General features: G+C 35.6%; 3 protein-coding genes across 3 annotated transcripts; 2 read left to right on the top strand and 1 right to left on the bottom strand.

Moving 5' to 3' along the window:
• The first annotated feature begins 1647 nt into the window (after nt 1-1647).
• On the top strand, nt 1648-4655 carry LOC140979748 (uncharacterized). Its single transcript, XM_073445302.1, has 3 exons — nt 1648-2237; nt 2604-2771; nt 2876-4655. Exons 1-3 carry the CDS (start codon nt 1695-1697, stop codon nt 4607-4609), a joined length of 2445 nt encoding a protein of 814 aa, XP_073301403.1. The 5' UTR covers nt 1648-1694; the 3' UTR covers nt 4610-4655.
• A 1576-nt stretch (nt 4656-6231) lies between these two features.
• Nucleotides 6232-8182, top strand: LOC140978302 (uncharacterized). The gene is made up of 2 exons (XM_073443218.1): nt 6232-7277; nt 7652-8182. The coding sequence occupies exon 1, from the start codon at nt 6352-6354 to the stop codon at nt 7267-7269; it is 918 nt and encodes a 305-aa protein (XP_073299319.1). The 5' UTR covers nt 6232-6351; the 3' UTR covers nt 7270-7277; nt 7652-8182.
• A 6326-nt stretch (nt 8183-14508) lies between these two features.
• LOC140979986 (plastidal glycolate/glycerate translocator 1, chloroplastic-like) lies at nt 14509-19292 on the bottom strand. Its single transcript, XM_073445690.1, has 8 exons — nt 18842-19292; nt 18397-18712; nt 17572-17833; nt 17344-17459; nt 17151-17260; nt 16699-16876; nt 16472-16601; nt 14509-14786 (listed from the first exon to the last, which is right to left on the bottom strand). Exons 1-8 carry the CDS (start codon nt 19151-19153, stop codon nt 14636-14638), a joined length of 1575 nt encoding a protein of 524 aa, XP_073301791.1. The 5' UTR covers nt 19154-19292; the 3' UTR covers nt 14509-14635.
• Between the last annotated feature and the right edge of the window lie 1585 nt (nt 19293-20877).

The raw sequence follows: 20877 nt of genomic DNA, 5'->3' as shown, positions 1-20877 counted from the left end.
TTTAGTGACTTGAGATTACAAGATCCCAGTTTCAAAAAGACCATAATATGCAGATCTTGTGGCGACGAGAAACGGCGTAAGTCGGCCACATATTGATTTTCAGGATTATGATCGAGTATCATGATATCTTTTGTTTTTGAACTTTGATCGGTGCAATATCTGTACCAGATTCCAATGAGAATCCTGTGGTTTTCAATAAATTCAATTTGAAATTAATGCTCAGAGCACATTAAGTTGTGCTTTATGTCAAGAAGGCAAGAATATTCAATTGGCTCCACTTAGGACATCGTGGTGACTCTTCGGATTCCGAACAAATAAAGCCAGGTGACACCAACTGTTTTACTAAATCTTTGTCCAAATATTAACTCTAATTTATTTCCTTCTTTGTTTGGCCCACTTCGAATGAAATGTGATATCGAATAGTTGAAGCCTTGATTAATAATTGCAGCAATCAATCTCACTTCCATTATTATACCAAATAATTGGCTGCAAACGTTCTTGATATCTAATTCGGTATATTCACATTTTTGGTTCTGCGGAAAAAAAAAAAAAAGTAAAAATAATCTGTCCACTTAAACCATGCGCTGTACATCTTTATCCAGGGCAGAATTAGTGGAGGGGAAATAATGATGTAAGCTAGCTTGTTTTATAAAATATTTAATATACTTGCACTTGCACTTGCACTTTAGTTGGATCCACATCAAATTAGGCGTGACGTTACAAATAGGAAAGAGAGGAGAACTTATGGTACAATTTCCCTGAAATCCAAAAAATAAAAGCAAAGAGAGAATATTCCAAAGAGCAGGGCCGACTCGACCCGACCCGACCCTCATGGATTTCGCCTTTATTGAGTGGGATCCCAACACATTAGGTCGTAGAACGACAGCTGACAAATTTGAAAAATCCAAATTCTTTAATGTCAACTGAGACACCGGGTACGTAGGTGATTTGGTGTACGCACACACTCGCGTATATTAGAGAAAATAACACTTACATCCCTTGATATCTTAGCTATTACAATAAATTTCTAAGGATTTGTTTACTATAAAACCATACTCTTAATTTCTATCGTTTATAATAAAAAAATGTGATATTTTCATGCATCATAGTTGGTTACTATAAAAAGGTGATTTGTTGTACGTAAACACATGTATGATCTATTTTGTCTGATTTATGTTAATCAACAAAAAATTAATCGTGGAATAAGACTAATCTACCTCTATAACAATTGGTTATTATATAGTTTCCATCACCTTGATTACATGCACTTATACTCCACTTCTACCCCGCCTCGTAATTAAGAAACAAGATTAACAGGCAAAAACATGCAAATTCTTGAGGTATATAATTATAATCATTCAAAATTCGAGGATGTTTGTATAATTAAAACAAAGTAAGTTTGTACGTACACACACGCGCACTANCTTTTTCCTCATTGATATTCATCACGTATATATTATATCATAATAGTAGCAAAAAATAACTTTTACTTTAACGAACTTGTGGCGTTATTTTAATGCCAGTGGGAATGTTCGCCTCATTCCTCATTGACCCTTTGCTCTATTCAAAGGATCAGAAACTCACTTACCAACGCAATCATTTTCCATTACAAAATCCCCCCTTTCACCTCCAAGAAAATGCACTATCATATCTCGATTAACCTCTAATCCTAACACGAAAAACCAGAGTTGGCGATGTTGTCCCAAATCGAATCAAACCGTGTTAAAGCAATGTGGCGGTGTTGTCTGTCATCAGCCTTCCGCACGGGCATAGCATGCACCATAGTCGGCAGCGCCACCCTTTACGGCCCAAAGTTTTTCACCCGGCAAGTAACATTCCCTGCATTTTCATACGTGACAGTGATTCTTATCATGAACGATGCCACCTTAGGCGACACTTTCCATAGCTGCTGGCTGGCGCTTTATGCTACCGTGCAATGTGTTTTACCGGCCATTCTCAGTTTGTGGTTGATCGGCCCGGCCAGGCTAAACGTTGGCACCACCTCAGTGGTGGCAGGCCTTAGTGGATTCACAATAGCTCTGCCGGAAAACACTCATTTGATATCGAAGCGCATAGCGCTTGGACAGATTGTTCTTGTGTACGTCGTAGGTTTTGCTAATGGTGAGAAAACAGATCCCATTATCCATCCTGTCCATGTGGCGGCGAGCACCGCCTTTGGTGTGGCGGCGAGCGTTTTGGCAATGTTGTTTCCGTACCCAAGTTTGGCTTTTTGTGAGGTAAGCAAATGCATGTGGTGGGAAGATCCTAGTGCGACACATGCATGAAAAGCATACAAACCCTAATAAAGTGATACACACGTACACACACAAATTATATATACATACATTTCTTCAAAATTAAATCACATATATATTTATATATAATTTGAAAATTATGAATAAATAATGATTCAAAAACATTTATTGATAATAATAACCTTTTGAATTGGTAGAGTTATTCGTTCAAAAACCAACATCAGATAAAAACTTAAACACAAAATATACGTCAAGTCAAGAAAGGCAACCAGTTAATCAATCACCAGTCTTAATTATTTTTTTCTGAAAAAATAAAGACTAATGGCCATGCCATTTTCTGCATTTCAGGTGAAAGAGAACTGCAAACTATATCTACAAAATGCTTCCAAAAGGCTTAATTTATATATGAAGGCTTTCTCCGCAGAAGATAATACAGTGTCGAAGGGATTGATTTCACAAGCAAAGTTTCTTAATACCACAGCAACCAAACTTCTAAAAAATATCGAATCAAAGCAAGTAAGCCTATGGATTCCCATGAAATAATACATTAGTATTGAATAATTAAGAGGTAAAAATCTTAAAATATATATTGACATGTCATGTTACAATATTTTGAACAGGAGAGCATGAAATGGGAGATAATTCCAGCCATGTTCTTTAAATCCTACAACAAAAATCCAGCTGAGAAATTGACAAATCTTGAATCCATATTAAAGGGAATGGAGATTTCCTTGACAAATCATTCTGAATTCCCAGTTAAGATACTGGATTCCGAGCTCAATAATGTCCTTCTTGTCATGGAGGAGCAATTCTTGAACCAAGTTAACAACATGGCAGTCGAAAAGACGATGTTAACGCTGGCTGATACAGAAATGGACTCAGTATTTTCTCAAACCTTGCAAAACAGTACTGCCCCATTATCGAGCAAAGATTTTCCCTCGTTGTTCTTTATATTCTGTCTAAAACTCATGCAAGGCAAATCAACACGATCTGTTTTACCAGAAGTTTCATGCAAACCAGGATCAGAATTATCAAATGAGCACTCACAGAAAGAGAAAAATTGGTCCTTAATCACAAAAATATTGAGTTTTAGTCCTATAAAAGTTAACAGAAGGAGATTATTGCCTGCCCTAAGATGCTCACTTTCTTTAGGATTCGCGGTTCTGTTTGGATTGATATATAGCAAGGAAAATGGGTTCTGGTCGGGTCTTCCTGTGGCGATAAGCCATGCTGCAGCACGAGAAGCGACATTGAAAGTTGCGAACATTAAAGCACAAGGGACAGTTTTAGGGACGGTATATGGAGTAATGGGGTGCTTTCTTTTCGAAAAATATGTGCACATAAGATTTATTTCACTACTTCCGTGGTTCATTTTCTGCAGTTTTTTACGAACCAGCAAAATGTATGGCCAAGCCGGTGGGATTTCTGCAGTTATTGGAGCTGTGTTAATCTTGGGAAGAGATAATTTCGGCCCCCCTAGTGAATTTGCGATAGCCCGAATCGTTGAAACTTTAATCGGTTTATCTTGTTCTATAATTGTGGATATGCTCTTGCAGCCTACAAGAGCTGCTGTTTTGGCCAAGATTCAAGTTTCGAACTGTCTCCAAGTGTTGCACGAATCTGTGGGATCGGTAAGCATTCCATCGTTGGACGAGTTTGTCTTAGGAGAGAGGCAAAAGAAGCTGAAAATCCATGTAAACGAGCTCGGAAAATTCATCGAGGAAGCTGAGATGGAACCCAATTTTTGGTTCTTGCCTTTCCATAGTGCTTGCTATAGTAAGCTCAAAGGGTCTTTGTCAAGAATGGTGGATTTCTTGCTTTTCGAGAGTCAAGTACTCATGTTCCTAAAACAAGAATTGTCAAGAAATGGGGACAGCAAAATTTTAAGACATGATTCTATTGTCAAAATAGAAGCCGATATCAACCTTCTAAAAAGTATGATTTCCTCTGCTATAGAACTCTTTAAGGAAGTTAGTTTGGTAAGATCACTCGAGAAAATCGAACGCGAGTTCGAGAAGAGGAGAGATTCCCTCGATCTCGAGTTGGGAAAATCTTCAATTGCATGCGTGGTCGAATGGTCAAAATTCGATAATGATGAGCTTGAAAAGAATACAAATTCTTTTGTTCAACATTTAGATGAACTTGTTGATCAAATGAAGGTGGATGAACTCAAGAACCGAGTGATTTTGAGTTTGTGTTGTTTGATGTTTTGCATGAGAGGTTTGTTGAGAGAGACTATGGAGATTGAGAAGGAAATTAAAGAACTGGTGCAATGGGAGAATCCCTCGAGCCAAGTGGATATGGTTGATATTTTATGTAAGATTTACGCATTGGGAAAAAGTGTACAATGTTAAGTCATATATTATTGCTCCGATTCTTACAAATTTTTGTAAGCCTATATATGAGTGGTTTATTGCTTAATTATGTGTTTTATTTTTAAACACGGTATTCAATATATTATTAGTTTTTACGCGTGCTATAAACTGATGTTATTGGTCTAATTATTGATCTCTATTTTTTACTAATTACTAAATAAATGTAGATATAATAAAACAACAATAATTAATTATATCATATCTACTGTGTAAGTATTAATAAAGTATTAGTGCAATTAAACAATTAAGCTCACAATTAAAAGAATGAGTCACTATATAATTATTAAAATAAAAACTGCCTCAATAAACAATACCTTAAATCGGGAAAATAACATTATTAAAGTTTATAGTATTCAAAGCGAACTTCAACATTTTTGCTTTCTGTTTTTTATGAAAATAATTGATTAATAACTATGACTTCATATACTAGTTTTTTTTAAAAAAAATTAAAATAACCATGAAAAAATATTGATATTTTAAATGCATTATTATTTTCAAATCAAAGCGACAAAACCAAAACATTTCAATTTTTCAAAAAAAAAGAAGAAGAAGAAGATGATGATGATGAATGCTAATTCTTCTCTAGATGTATGTAATGAAATCATGGTACGCAATAATTTCGTAATTAAGTTTTAAAATTTGGTATTTTTTTTTGAAAATTAGAGTTTATATTGAATTAAGATGCATATATTTTTTATGCATGCGTTGTTTGATGCTCCCACCTAGGAATCGACGAACACAATAGAATCTTGAATCTTGAATCTTGATGGAAACTGATATGGACTCTCCACATTCCTCAGAAGTATGACTTATAAGGACCATTTTTCAAAACATGATTTTTAGCTGTTTGTTATGCAATCTTGGGTCATTTGGAAGGATATTTGCATCTGGAAACATAATCTTATGATAACCAACCAGCGGTTTAAGGTAAATTGGATTCTTTCTTAACTTAATTGAGGAATTTCAGAAAGTAAGGAGAATGTGATTACCTGAACTAGTGGCTAGCTAAACACCATGATAGAGTGAAGAAATGGACTAAACCTCCATTGGGACACTTAAGGCTTGATGTTGATGCAAGTTTCCATAAGCAGAAAGATGTTTTTAGCGTGTGAGCAGTGATTAGAGATCATTATGGAGTTATCTGTATGCCTTCATCCTGGGGTATCCACCATCCGGGTTCAGTGGCTGATGTAGAACTCAATGTTATTATTATTATTTTTTTTGCTTGAAGCTCGTTGTGCATGATAATTATCGCAATGTTTGGGTGTTTGGATTTGGTTCAAGCTGTTTTTTTGTTGATAGACCCTACGAACATTATTAATCATGATGGCTCTCTTATCTCGAACATTTGGAAGCTTTTCTATTTTGATTGTTTTATGAGAATTCGTAATGTTAGTAGAGGTTCGAACACAGTTGTTCATTGTTTAACGCATTTTGTTTTGTCCTATCCTTTACTGTTTACTTGGAGTGAAGATATTTACTCGTCTTAGTTGATGAATATAGTTGCTCGTTATTTGTCACTTTTCTAGTAAATAGATTCATTTATGTTTTTTTTTTAAATTGATTAGATTAAATATATATATTATGGCAATTTAATGGGAAAAATTAGTAGAGATTCAAATCATATGCAATGGCAATGAGTTTGAATTTGTGTTTACCAGCATTGATTTGATTTGATAACGAATTCAATTCAGTTTGCCCTAAATTTAGAGGACTTGGAAATGGCAGCCCTGATTTACCAAATCTTCTCCTCCTCCGCGCTGCTTTCGCTAGGGCTTTACCACCTCATCTCCGCCACCAAGCACCACCTCAAATCGCCGCGCGATTACGCCGCCAAGCTCTACCACCCCTTCCCCAACGCCAACCAGCAGAATCGGTTCCTCAGGTATTTACAGCTTCACCTGGTTATCTCATTCCTATTCATCGCCCTAATCCACCAGCTCCTTGTGTCCGCCGACCCCGATCCCCTTCTCAAAGGCCGGACGGCGGTGCACCGCCTCATATCCCTGCAGTCCTCCGCCGTGATATTCTGCTTCATCCTCCTCTCCGCCGCGCTTCTCGTCTCCGAAGCCACATCTCTTCTCCCTCTCCCCTCCGATCTCTTCTTTGCGATCGCCTCTGCACTCTTCTTCCTCCAGTATTCCCTCTCCGCATCCGACGCCGCCGTACAGACTTCAGATCTCCAAGCCAAGTGCGATTCCGTCGCGGCTCATGTTTCCGCATTCTCGTCTGCTCTCTGTCTTGTTCTTTGCTGTCAGCCCAGACTCTATGCGGCGGATGCTGCTCTCGGAGCCTCTTTCTGTCTGCAAGGGCTGTGGGCTCTGCAAACAGGGCTATCACTCTACGTGGATGCCTTCATTCCGGAAGGCTGCCACAAGCTGCTTGATGTCGTCAGCGGGGTTGAGGGATCAACTAAGTGCGAATTGGATGACTCGAAGCTAAGGGCAGTAGCAGTCTTGGATCTAATGTTTGTGCTTCATGCCCTTTTCGTGCTTCTCATTTTTATCGTGACTTATGCTGCTATTGCCAAGACTTTGGGTATCCGCAGCAGATTTGGATCATATGAAGCCTTGCCCACTGGGGCTGCTGCAGATTCGAATCATATTCAATTAAAGACTATGACTGGAACTCAAGCCTGATCAGCGAGGTATTTCTGTTCTTTAATCCCATGTTGAAATCCTTGTACTTCAAGTGATTTTTTGTCGACGAAAGCGAGCATGAGCATGTACGATGTGGCCAAATTGAACTGATTCTCGTAAGGAAACGCGTGGATGCTTGATAGGAAATATTTACCTCGGCTATTTTGTTGTACTGTGTTTTCAATTGTTTACTCATGCCTGGCCAAACTAGAAAATTTTTGATGTTACGCCATGAAAGGTAAAACAAAGAATTCCTTACAATATCCAAATGATTATAAAAACTAAGATGCCAAATTTGCATTATAAATCAATACAAGAATCACCTTTTTCTTAGCTGGGTGTTAGTTACCCTTTCCTTTTTTTGGCCTGTTCATCTCAACAGCTTGCCAATCACTAGAACCTGAAGAACGTTGGGAATCTACTGGTTTGGGTTTGGAGGGATTGGATGAAATTAGATTGATAATCGAAGAGACATCCACTAACTCGCACCAGTTGAAGTATATGGTATAAAGAAAAATTTTCCTAAAAATTGGTGTGATCCTGCAAGCATCGGACGTTCATAAGGTAATGTCCGGGAGCAGATTAGGGGGCAAGCAAGAACTTGAAAATTTATATGTACTATTTGTTCGAAAATTCTAGTTTCGTCCTCGTAATTTCATCGAGCCACTTTCCATTCTCGGAAATTCATGGGTTACATTCACATTCTCTAGAACACTTCAAGCATATATTTGACCAAAGTCTCCTTGCTATAGTGCTAGTGCCATTTTACCTCCGAGGTTTTGATATTAGAAAAGTCAATTCATTGTACATACTTGTGAATCCTTTCGAACTTTTCACCATTTAGTCCTTAAATGGGCATTTACCCGATCGATTTTGAATATCATAAAATTTTGTCTCGTTTGAGTGAGTATCACCGAACATTGGTTGCACATAAATTTTGTTATTCGCATTTATATTTCATTCAACTGCTGTATATGTATTTTAAATAGAATTCATTTTGCATAAACATTTTCTATCTTGCCCACAAACCTAATATGGTATAAACGTTAAGTATATGACAATTGGGATACGTTTATAAAATAAATTTTTTTTTTTCAGCATCAACTTGTACTTGGTTGCCAAATAAATAATTTCGATAAAATAATAAGATAATATTTTTTTGGAAGACTCTTATTTAAATCTATGATCTTTTTAATATCATAAATTAATAATTTTCTAAAATTATAAATATAAAGATAATTTAGTAAAATATGATTATAAAGTTGTTTTTTTCACCTTGAGATTTAACTATAGTTGGATTATTTATAACATTTTCTTTTTACATTCAGAAACTTAGATATTACTTCTCAAACAAAAAAAAATGAAAAATTATTATTGCTATGAAAGTTTCCTTCTGCGTAATAATTAGTCTTAAAATATGAATTTTATTTTATTAGTCAATATAATATAAGATTATTTAATTATTAAAAAATGAATAACTTTTAATTATTTTTTTATAGATATGTATGTGTAAAATAGTTTTATTTTTCTATTAGTTCAGAGATATTATACTTACCTTGGTGATACATAATAATTTTTTATGTAATTAAATACATTTTTTACTGAATCGAAAAAATAAATTTTAAAATAACAAATTGTTAATTTATTGATTAATTAAATCATATCTAAATTAGTAAAATTTCATAATCCCAACATTAATAATAATAATAATAATAATAATATATGTATGTATGTATTTATATACATATTTAAATTAGTAAAATTTCATAATCCCAACATTATTAATAATAGAGATAATAATAATAATAATAATAATATATAAATGAATTAATATAAAAATAATAATTTAAATAACTCGTCGTAAAATTGAAATTGTTTTAACTCGAAGCCCATAATTTTTATTCCAAGTGTTTTCGAGACAGAACCCTTTTGACGTGCAAAGAACTGGAGCTGGTTCTGATAGCGACCTTGGCAGCAGGCCCTTGTTCATATAAAATACAAGGGACAAAAGTTCATTCATTACCTCTCCCTATCTAATTCAAATCGACTGGTAGTCTTCTTCAGACCCCAATTATGATTTCACAGCGTCTTCTAAAAAGAAATGAGGGGAGAAAACTCGGCCACATTTAGTAATTGATGAAGTACGCAAATTTCCGATAGCTCTCTGTAGAGTGTAATCACTTATGAAAGTAAAATATCGTCGAAAAGCATGGTGCTGCATCCAACATATCAAGTCGGAAATATGTTGCTAGTTGTCCACTTTAAAAAAATACAAGCATGCGATTGGTAACATAGAAGGCAGCCCATGAAAACTCTGATTTTAGATATTTTTAGTGAAATCAATAGTAGCATTTGCCGAGACCGGGCTTGTAGCCCCGTGGTCTCACCCGCCAGATTAGCTGGCTTCCCTCCCCGGTTTCGATCCCCCTCCCCGCGTGTATTGTAATAAAAAAAAAATAGTAGCATTGGCCTCTAAAAGTAAGCTCTGCAGAAAGGACAAGGATAAGCCAAGTAAGTTACGCTGCAACAAGATCTGGTGTTTCCGCCTCCATATATAACAAAGCAGTGTGTACTTTATCTACCCAGTTGTCGAGCCTGTATCAGATGCACCTGCAGCAACAATTAGGCAGCAATTTCCAACTAACAAGGCCAAATACATACTTTGAAGTCTAAAAAGTGTCTCGAACAGCTAATGCCACTTTAAAGATGAACCAAGTATGACATGTTTAAGATGCTGTCATAAACCCAAAAGTCGTAATACTGAATTCAAAATCTAACTCGAGAAAAGATGGATGAAGAAGATATCAAATTTCAGTGTACTTACTGAAAGGCTCTTCATGAAAAGATACTCCATATCTTCTACGGTAAGCCTTGTCCGGTCAGCAATGACATTTAATTGAATAGTACTATCATCTGATGAACGGCTGCAGGTGACACATTTTTCACGAGTTCAACAAAGAGTAGAATAACACAGTAACTCATTAACATCATTATGAAATTCTCCTAATGCAACTGAAAATTGTTAATCTTTTCCGGAAACTTTTTCTCATTCTGGACCAAGGCAGGTTGGGTACGCAGAGCAGCTCCATGAACATTACATAGTTCTTGATAACGAATTAAATCACCAGAGTTGAATGCTTCGATTATAAAGTATAGCCACTCAATTTTAGTCCCCAGAAGATTTATTATCTGCGGAAATGCCAGATATAACAAATAGTCCAACAAGCATTTAAAAGATAACATGATAATAAGCATATTTTTAGAGCTATTCAAACCCATCCATTGATTTGAACCACAATGTTTGTTTTCGGTATGCGTGTCAGTGTCACACACACAAAAGTGAGAGGTGGACCATAAAGTTCATATAAAGGTACCATGTAGGTATGGGATCGGTGAGAATTGAGAAACCACTAGAGGGGCTTCCCTTGAATATCATTTCCAAAAGATGAAATTACTTTTACATGATACTTACAATTGGATGCGCAAGAAGTTCACCAAAATTGTAGATGACTAGATGTTTTCTCCCAACAATGCTGACAGAGACGAATCAAATGCCAAATCCTTGGAAACAACCAAGGGCATGGTTAGTTAGTTAAAAAGACAGCACTAGTAAATCTCCTTCACTTAGAAATCATACCACAAGTCCACAACAGAACAAACGAAAATGTTTACAGAATGAAGCATTTTTATTCAACAGAATATTCATCAGCATGAAACAGTGAAAAAGAACCTTGCACTGAATTCTGCATTATCACAGCCAGAAAAGAAGACATATTAAACTTGAAAATAAACACAAACGACTGTATCCATAAGCATATCAGCAAGCATGGATTTCACCCAGACCACAAAGGTATACAAAAGTTCTAAATGGTGTTGATGTTGCATGTGGCGTACGCTTTCCCGTACTACTCGGTATTGAGTTTCAATTACTAAATTTCATAATATTATTTTCTAGCTCAGTCATTGCAACTGACAAAAGCCTCATCAATTGGATTATGCAGTAGACCAATTCAAATTGATCAAACGACATCGATCTTCGGCTCTCTGTATTCTCTCTTCAATCAACCCCGGCAAAACCGGGTCTTCGACCGTACCGTGGGTAGTATATGATTTTCATGTGGGGACCACATAATCAAATATTGACCATTGATTTGACAGATGAGGTATGTCCCGGACGAATTCTAGTTATCTTAGCTAGATTGGGCCGGACCACCATTGGGGTGGGTCAAGAAAATTGTCGACCACTCAATTCTGATTTTAATATCATTGGTTACGTTACTGGGCCAAGATTGATCCGGGCCAATAACTAGTCGGGTGTCGTTGGAACTTCAATCAGAGCGTTAATTCTTCTATAAATCAGATCATTAATTTTTTTTTTTTTTATAACCGAGTTCGAGTTGATCATTTTTGTGTGAGACGGTTTCATTAAAAAAAACAAACAAACAAATTTTTAGAGTTATGCAAACCCTATAAAAAATAATATTTTTCATGGGTAGGGCCAGGTCGGGTCGAAGGTGTGTTTCACAAAATTGGTCCATGAGACTTGTCTTATGAGAATTTTTATGCTTTTGTATTTAGCCGTCCGGAAAGATTCTTAGCCTAAAAACAAATATTTNTATATTTGTGAGTGCGCGGGGCCAACCAAGAAATCAAGTGTCAAAAGTGTGGTAAATTTTCATCTTTCGAAATCTCGAGTACAAGTTATGAAACGGGTACTAATTGAATTTGGATTTTGGATCCAAAAAACATGCGTACCACTATTTATTGATTGCAATTTATCACCTAAGCCTAACGTTACAAAATTCCTACCATTTCAGTTGCCCAATAAAATCATGACAACCGCATCTTGGACCTAACCCACCAAGAAAATTGACATAAAATAAGGCCACTGTCAAACATGAGAACCAAAGCAAACGCTAGATATAGTAATTAATTTGGCGAAATTATTTCCATCTGCCCTCAAATCGAAGCAAAGCAAACTCCCTTTTTCCCTATAAATAAATAATCTTCTCATTATCCACCATCCAAAAGAAACCACCCACAATGTTCCATTTCAAAGCTTTCCTCTTGCTATTGCTACTCGTTTTCGGCTCCTCCATGGCGGCCAAGATCCCTTGTTCCAAACATGGGAAAGATGCTAAATGGAGATGGCAAAGGCAGCCATGGATGAACCATGGAAGCTTTCGTGGTCGCACTCGGGGACGACTCATTAATCCGACAATCAAGAGTCCATTTCAAGTCCTCAAGTTCCCTGTTTAATCTGTTAGTTTTAAACTATAGATATATTGTTGTCATCATATTGTTCCCTCTTTCTTGTTGAATCTCCTCCTTTAACGTTACTACTTACATAACAAGCCGCAACTGTTCGACACGATCTCAATCTTGTATGCATGTTAAATACTTTTGTCTTATTAGACGAATGGGGAGACCTATGTGTGATATTCCAGATGATACAAAATGGCTTGTCAGTGTGTATAACTAGATGCTAATGAAGAATGGTTTGTGTTCTAATTTCATTAGAAATCATTTTAGGAGTAAATTGAGATGGGATCATGGATGGTTCTGCCAATGGACAACGAAATGGTTCTTCGTTGTCCAGAGATCGCTGCAATCATCCCACATTGATTCACCATTAAGAACTTTGAGAGACTTACATTAAGGTCGGGCTTAACATTTGAACGATGATGTCGTCTTCGGGTTCGTTACGGACTAAAAAAAGAAAGAAAAATAATATAACTGGTGACAGGCATGGGCTGTCAGCTTCAAGATAGGCATCAAATACCATAACGCGTCCTACAAGCGATTCCGAAAGAGTTAAAAATTTGAAAGGTTCTTCCATTCAATAATCGATAAAGTTCAAGTTTTTTTGGATTTATATTATCTTCTTGGGCTAAATTTAGCTTACCAGAGGCTAGCAGGAGAATCCAGAAAAGAATTTAGAAATGAATTGGAGTGGGGAAGGAATCATTACCAATTTGGCCAAATAATGTCTTAAAATTTGGCCATGAATTTGTTCTCCTTTATGTCAAGATGAAGGAATATACGAATTGAATAGCGTGCGGTCCCAAAATTTATTCTTGTATCCATCCAAAATATCCCCATTAAAGTCGTTGCATTGTACAGTCGGCAATTGTAGAATACCCGAAAGAAAAAAGGACAAGAAATGTCAACGAAGAGGAATGCACGTGTAACTAGGCGGACTCCAACTAAGCTTTCATAGATAAATCTTTTCATTCAATTCTTTCGATGCAAGCAAAGAGAGGAGGAAATAAATTATATTATACAAGGTATAAGAAAAAAGAAAAGAAGACAAGATTTTGTGTATTCAATCAATTGTTTGCACAGCAAAATGTACACGCTGAAATCTGTTTATGCACCAAGCTATCTTTGGACAGGCAAAAGCCAACTCTTAAGCATTTGTACACGTGGAAAACTGGACTCGATGAAAAGTGTGATTGGCGTGATTCTCCCTTTGAAGTCGTACTCCTCGTCTCTCAAACCCTAGTCGTCGTCTTCCGAGAGAAAGATACCGTGCGAATATGCGATGTAACATGTGCAAAAGAGAGAGTTCTCAAAAACCCAAAAAAACTTGAAGAAAACATAGTGCTGGTAGGAAAAGAATAGTGTATATCCATTAAAGTTCATTTTCTACGTTACTCTTCCATAAATCCAATATCATAATTATGACTCCTAAAATATGATATAATTATTGTAAAACTCGAGCTCCAATAGTCGCAAATCCTCTGGGTTCTGCTGTCGTAATACGTGCCCACATCTTAAGCCAGATTCTCTTATGTTTTGTTCTGACTTTAAGGTTTCATCCCATCTTCTCTAAATATGAGCAAAAATCATATGCCTATCTCAATTTTGCTCAAAGACCATAAAACTTGTCTCTTCCATCTCTTTGGGGTTGTTCCTACCTGACATTAAATTGTTGGACTTTGTTTTCACAATTAACGTTTTTTTTCCATCTTTTGGTCAAATCTAAAAAAGGATTTGAGAATTTGATTATAAAATTTTAATGCAAATATAAAATCAAATTATTGGAACGATTTTTAAAATAATAGATTTTAATTATATATTTTTAAAAAAATTGTAATAAAACATCTTATTTCACAGATAATATAACTTGAACCGAAATAACGTAGAGAACAAGCTCAAAAACTGAATGATTTTCTTTTTAAAATTTTGTGGGTTGGCTTGACTTGACTCAAAATTTCAACGGCAGGTCTTTCCACATAAGTCAATTTCATTTATTTATGTTTTTCACTTTTAATAAAATAATGCATACATATACAAATTCAACACGAATTAACAATGAAAAAAAAATTAATAAAGGAATTTGTTGTTTTTTGTTTTTCCCCCCTCAGCCAATTATGGCTAGCAGGCTTTGTCGGACGGCTGGAAGAGAGCAAATGAGAGAGCCGAAGATGCCAGTGAGAGCATATGCAATTGCACAAAATGGAAGAGCCTCAGGTTCCTTGGCAGATAAAGCAGCCGTTCCCAACCCGTGAGCGCTGATCAGAACAATTAAACCATATTTATTTTTTTAGCATTCTTTATACCAAACATTTTGGAAAAAAGTTTGATGTAGATGATCCGCCACATAATTTGGCAGGTTAATAAGATGCTAACATGATATGGTATTATTCTAAGGTTGCATACAAGATATTTGTTCATTCTCATATATCGGGTGGGGTTCATGTATGTAAGAATAAACGTGGATGGATAAACGCGTGGGTGATACCAGATTTATTCAATGTTATCCTTTGGGTATTAACTCGAGTGTAGTTAAATTACTCGAAAGGGTCCGTATCTATATTTCTGAATAGATCAATATATTGCATCACCTGAGAAAATGATAGTTCTCTCTTCTTGGTCATGGTCGAAGCTACCGATGATGTCTTAAGTCATAGTTTGGTACATTTAATAAATAATAAATAATGATTAATAAGTTATCATGTTTCATCACATGTTTGATACATTTAATAAATAATAAATAATGATTAATAAGTTATCATGTTTCATCTCATGTTTGATACATTTTAAAAAAGTCTTCTAGGATTTCATGGACATATGACAAATGTTGGTCTACGTGCAGAGACTCACTTTATATATTAGTAAAAATTTGAGGCTCGGATTTTGCTCGAATTAAGTATATTCAAGTTCGATTCAGAGCCAGAATTTTTTTAATTTTTTTGGCTCGAGGTGGATTCGAAATCACGAACTATTGTTCGGATAGTAAGATTCGTGGATGAAAGGCGAAAGCTCGAAACGTCTGAACGTTCGAAATGTATATATGTTTAATACATAAATAAAATAATTTTAGTTCAAGTTCGACTCGAAATAAAGTTCGAACATTTTCGAATTCGGGCTAAAAAAAATTCGAATATGTTCCAATTTTACTTAAGTTCGATAAATTCGAATACAAATCAAATATTTATCGATTTTATTCTTTAATTTCTCTTCCCCACTTCAAGATTTTAAAAAATTAAAATTAAAAATAATAAAATTAGACGCAAGCGCTAGCTCGGAAGGTGGTTATTAAAGGAATGCAAGGTATCATGATTATATATACTAATAATATATATATGCACACGAATTTCACGAACAAAAATGATTTATGTTATATCAAAAGATAAATTAATACTTTAATTATTTTAAATTTCTAAATTGAATATATATATATGTGTGTGTGTGTGTGAATGAAACAAAAAGTTTTTCTAGCCCAAAAAAGTTTAAGTTTTGAAATCTTTTAAGTGGAGAAAATATCGAGCCATGCAAAACTAAAATTTTGTTATGGTAAGTATAATCTTTATCATTATTGTCTAATAGTCAAATTTTAATCATTTTTATTAAAATCATACAAAACATTGTTTATCGTATCTTACCATCTTCCTTATCCTCAGTTTTTCCTTATATACCGAACTCTGCCTAATCCTCAGTTTTTCCTTATATACAGAACTCTGCCTAAGACTATGTTGAACTTATCCCCATTTCGGCCTTATAATTTTGGACGGTAATATTTCATGAATGAATCCTACCATAAGTATAATTTAAAAAAGACAACTTGAACGTAACACGATTCAAACGCAGCCTAGAGATTTTATTGGGTTCAAATTTTAAAATATCATATTGGATATTATTGTGATGGTTATATATGACCACTTTGTATATAAAGGTTGAAAATTGAATCTTGTACCTTGATGCGGTTGCTATTCCTCGAGCGATGGGATCGCGGAATCCTAATCGGTCAAGAGTAGCCTGAACAAAGTTGGCGCCGACAAGTCCGGTTACCACGACTACAGCAGCGGTAAGCGATGGATTGGGACCTTAGAAACGAAAATGGAGCATTTTTCTTGATCAGATCGTTTGAAAACAAAAGGTTGGCTTCGAGTTAATAGTATAGAAATAACGCAAGTTTTCGACCTTCAAAGAAAGTCACAATGCTGAGTGCAAGTGCCACAGTTATGCATCTGGGTAGGATTGAGACGGTTAGGGATGGTTCCAGGCCGACTAGACGTCCTATGATAGCAGTGGAGTACAAAGAAAACAACGTGGATATTATGACTGAGGTGAATATTTCTGATGCATGTCTCTTAACCAGCTGTAAATTTTTTAAAACCAGAAAAAAAATATAAATCAGTGGCTATTTCAAGCATTTGTAGTAAAATAAAACGTGGGTTTCGGACATTTTGCAGCTGCAGTATGTTTTTGTCGGTGATGCCGACCTGTCTAGCAGTCCCTGAGCATGAAAATCCATGGGGAAACTCTTACCTAGTTCGAAATTGTTGGATGGTTTTGGCCTTCAAGGCAAACTTTTGGAACCTAAAAGAATTAGACTCAAATACAAGTGATTAAATTGCAAAAGGATCAGTTACCTTTCTTTGTCGGAACATTGAGAAGGCGAAGGAGAGAATAACAGATCCAAGAAATCCCATTAAAAGGTCACCAGCTCCAGGATTTGATGAAGCCTTAGTAAGGTAATAACCTGTAATTTTAATTTTTACCATAAAACATATTTTAGCTGTCTTTGACCGCAGTTTTTGCATGAAAATTTTGTTAGATCGTTACCAAGAACAGGATTAAGCCCACAATTTGACAGTTTTCCATAAGCCAATGCTGCCAATTCTGCTGAGAGCGTACAGCAAATAATGGGATGGAAAACCGTTTTCACCTGCGTCGGTAGCCTAAAACCCAAAAATATGACCCGAAAACGGAGAAACATAACAGGTAAAGACACAAACAGAACCAACATGCACATATGTTGGATTGAATTGAGCAAATTCTTGTTACAGTTACCCGGAACCGATTATGTAGCCTAGTACAGTAGAAGCGAGGAGAAATGGCAGGCACGTTCTAGCATTGGTTCCAAGTGCAGTGGGGTAGAGAAATGCTGATACGAATGATACGAGGAAAATACCGCCCCAAAGCCATAATTCGAGTGAAGAAAAGGGAGAAGGCTTAGGCATTGGTTCGGCTGGTATCATTTCTGTGTTCACCAATTTTCTCACTGCTATAGCTGTAAAACCCGCCACAGACAGTGAAGCCAGCCAACCTCCAACTGCAATAAAGTAGGGAGAAGAAACTCAGTGTGATGCATTTGTTTGCTGCAGGAATGAGCCCGACGTATTGGGTTAAAAGATGCATAGCTTCAAAAGAAATGTCTTTTATTTTCCAAAATGGAGCAAATGTTGTGTCAGCGTTGCACTTTAGAATCGGACATCTTTGGCTTTGATTGTGACAAAATAACTTAATATTTTCAATTGTAGAAAAGTTCAAATGTTATTATGTTGCAGTAGTTGTATCCACAGCCACATGGTATAGTAGGGGTCAATTGTATCTTCCCGGAATAACTAGTAGAAAAAGAATCTGATTTCAAGCTACAAATGCCAATGAGTTTCTTGATCTGAAATTCTGAATGCTGTCCTTTTAACATGATCAACTATATAAAAAATGGGACAAATAGAAAAAAATACAAGTGGACAACCAAGGATCCGTCCCAAAGCTTGGTAGCTAATATAAGTACAAATTAAAGAAAATAACACAGGATAATGACTTTAACTCGGGATTTCCAAGCTGCGGAATCTGAATTCGGAACTAAGATTAACTGGATTAGGCACATACCTACAATGAGAAGGATTTTAAATCCAGAAGCTGCGGGTATATCTTTGACGGCAAGAGGTAGAACCACCAATGAAGGCACGTAAAACAACGGCAGCCACCGTTGAATAAACACAAGCGCCGGCTGAAAAAAGTCGAGCAGAGTAGTTGCTGCGTCGGGGATGGTGGCATCAAGAACCATCAAAATGGTGAATATACAGAACATCCCAAATAAAGCACTTGGGAACTTAATGGCAGCATCCACAAATGCCTTCTTCAATAGCTTGTCCATGTATACTATGATCCCCAATGAAACCACCAAATGCAATAGCTTTAAAACCTGAAAAAAGAAACAAAGAAGGCCATAATTATTTGAAAATGCAATCTCTGTTTATTAAGTCATCCCATCTATCTAATGAACTCCTGTGGAATCTTGATGGAACAAAGATGTTACTCATGCATTAATTACCATTGTTTGAACTCCTTCAGAAGTCAAACCAGTCTCTGATCCAGAGGATTTGACAGCAACCTTTTTCTTGGTATGCGTTTTAGGCGCTTCAAAAACCAAGATTCTTGAATCGGGTTCAAGAGCATCGAAGGGTCGCAGAGTTTCAGCCGCTTTGCCATAACCGTCGTCTGCTTTTCGAGCTCCAACTGAATAAACCGAAAACAATCGTGAACAGACTTTTCTGGGTTTTTTGACAGAAGCCAAACGGACTTGATTGGGGATAACACCACGATGAACAAGAAAAGGCGAAGGAAATTGAGAAATGGAAGCCATGTGAGTAATAAAGAAGCTGAGCGAGCTGCAGAGGAGGATGTAACATTTTCTCGAGTTAGCGGTGTGTGTGTGAAATTTGTGTGGACACGATGAAACGTCGGAAACTAAAGAGGTGAGTTTCACCAAAAAGATATTAAATTGTATTAGATTGGATTCTGTACAACGTTACAAATTCCCGGGTCGTGTTCATGTTACGGTTTTGTTCGTTGATCTTATGGGCTACCCTAGCAGCCACACGACCCGTATCCATGCACGTCAATCTACATTAAAAATAATCCGACATCCTTAAGAAAAACAAATATTTTATATAATTTTTATGGCATAATTTTTTAATTGATTTCAAAAATATTTTCTCAAATATATGACAAAGAGTGTGTAAAATAAATTATTGATTTTCGCGGAAATGATATTCTATGAAATTTGAAAGTAGGAAAAAATAATTTTTTTGTCCATATAACCCAAATCCCACAAAATTCAAACAAATATCGATCTCATTTGAAAATATTATTTTATCAAACACTCAAATCAGGTTTTCTAATTTCAAACCTCACCAAATTTCATGAAATCGTAGGAACCAAACACACTTTAAATGGATTTTTATTTTGGACTTCAATCCACCAATTTACCAAAATAAAAATGCCAATGTAAAAGAATTTGAATTCATAGCAATTATCATTAGGCCAAAAATTATAGTTGTTAGCTAAAGCGCAACTTTATTTCTTTATATTTGTGGCAGTGCGGAGTTCTCTTACTTGGATGTTAATGGGTCGGACTGTTAGGTTCACGAGTCAGGAGAAGTGAGCGTCTATCTAATGGTGATGTCTCATATCCCTTAAATATAAGTATTACCTTTTTCCAATCATCGATCCTATCCCAAGTATATACAATATTACTCATTAAGATCTGATGCCACTATTTTACAAGAGTTCACCTGGCTAACCAGATCAAGCGGTGTAACATCAGCAGTTTGTCACATCAGAACTTATCAGGAGTTCACCCGTTTCAATACTAATCTCAATTATGCACGCTTAACTCAACCGAGTGCTTGCAGGTTTTTTTTTATATAAATAATTGATGTTAATCATACAATTCAAATATTTAAAATATAACATTATAAGCATTACATTTCCACCAATCGGTATTGGGTAAGAGCAATTGTTGCTCATCAATTTTTTTTAGTTAAAATAATATTTATTTTATTTTTAAAGAATATAAGGTTTTTTAAAATAAAAAAATCATAAGGTTTACTTATGATTTTTTTTTTCCAAAAAAAGAAAAGAAAACATTTGAATTTATTTACAAATGATCAAAATAATAATAAAATTAATTTTCAAAAAATTCAATAAGAAATTTAAGAAGCCGACAAAATATAAAAACCCACATAAAGTTTTACAACCAAATCAGGAATTGAAAAACCCACATAAAATTCAACTAAAAATACCCCACAAAATTTTACAACCAAATTAGGAGATTAGTGTTGCGATTAAATTCTCTAATTTTGGTAAAAAAGGTACCCGAAAGGATAAATGATAGCCCACCAAACTTGCATGTGATAAAGACGACTATTACATTTTAGGCAAAAAAATTTGTGTGAGACTGTCTCACGGGTCGTATTTGTGAGACGAATATCTTATTTGAGTCATCCATGAAAAAATATTACTTTTTATGCTAAGAGTATTACATTATATTGTGAATATGAGTAGGGCTGACCCGTCTCACAAATT

Source organism: Primulina huaijiensis, chromosome 6 (genome assembly GCF_012295235.1).
Source record: "Primulina huaijiensis isolate GDHJ02 chromosome 6, ASM1229523v2, whole genome shotgun sequence".
NCBI lineage: Eukaryota > Viridiplantae > Streptophyta > Magnoliopsida > Lamiales > Gesneriaceae > Primulina > Primulina huaijiensis.
The sequence above is the reverse complement of the archived record's forward strand: the minus strand, read 5'-3'. Positions and strand labels throughout refer to the sequence as shown.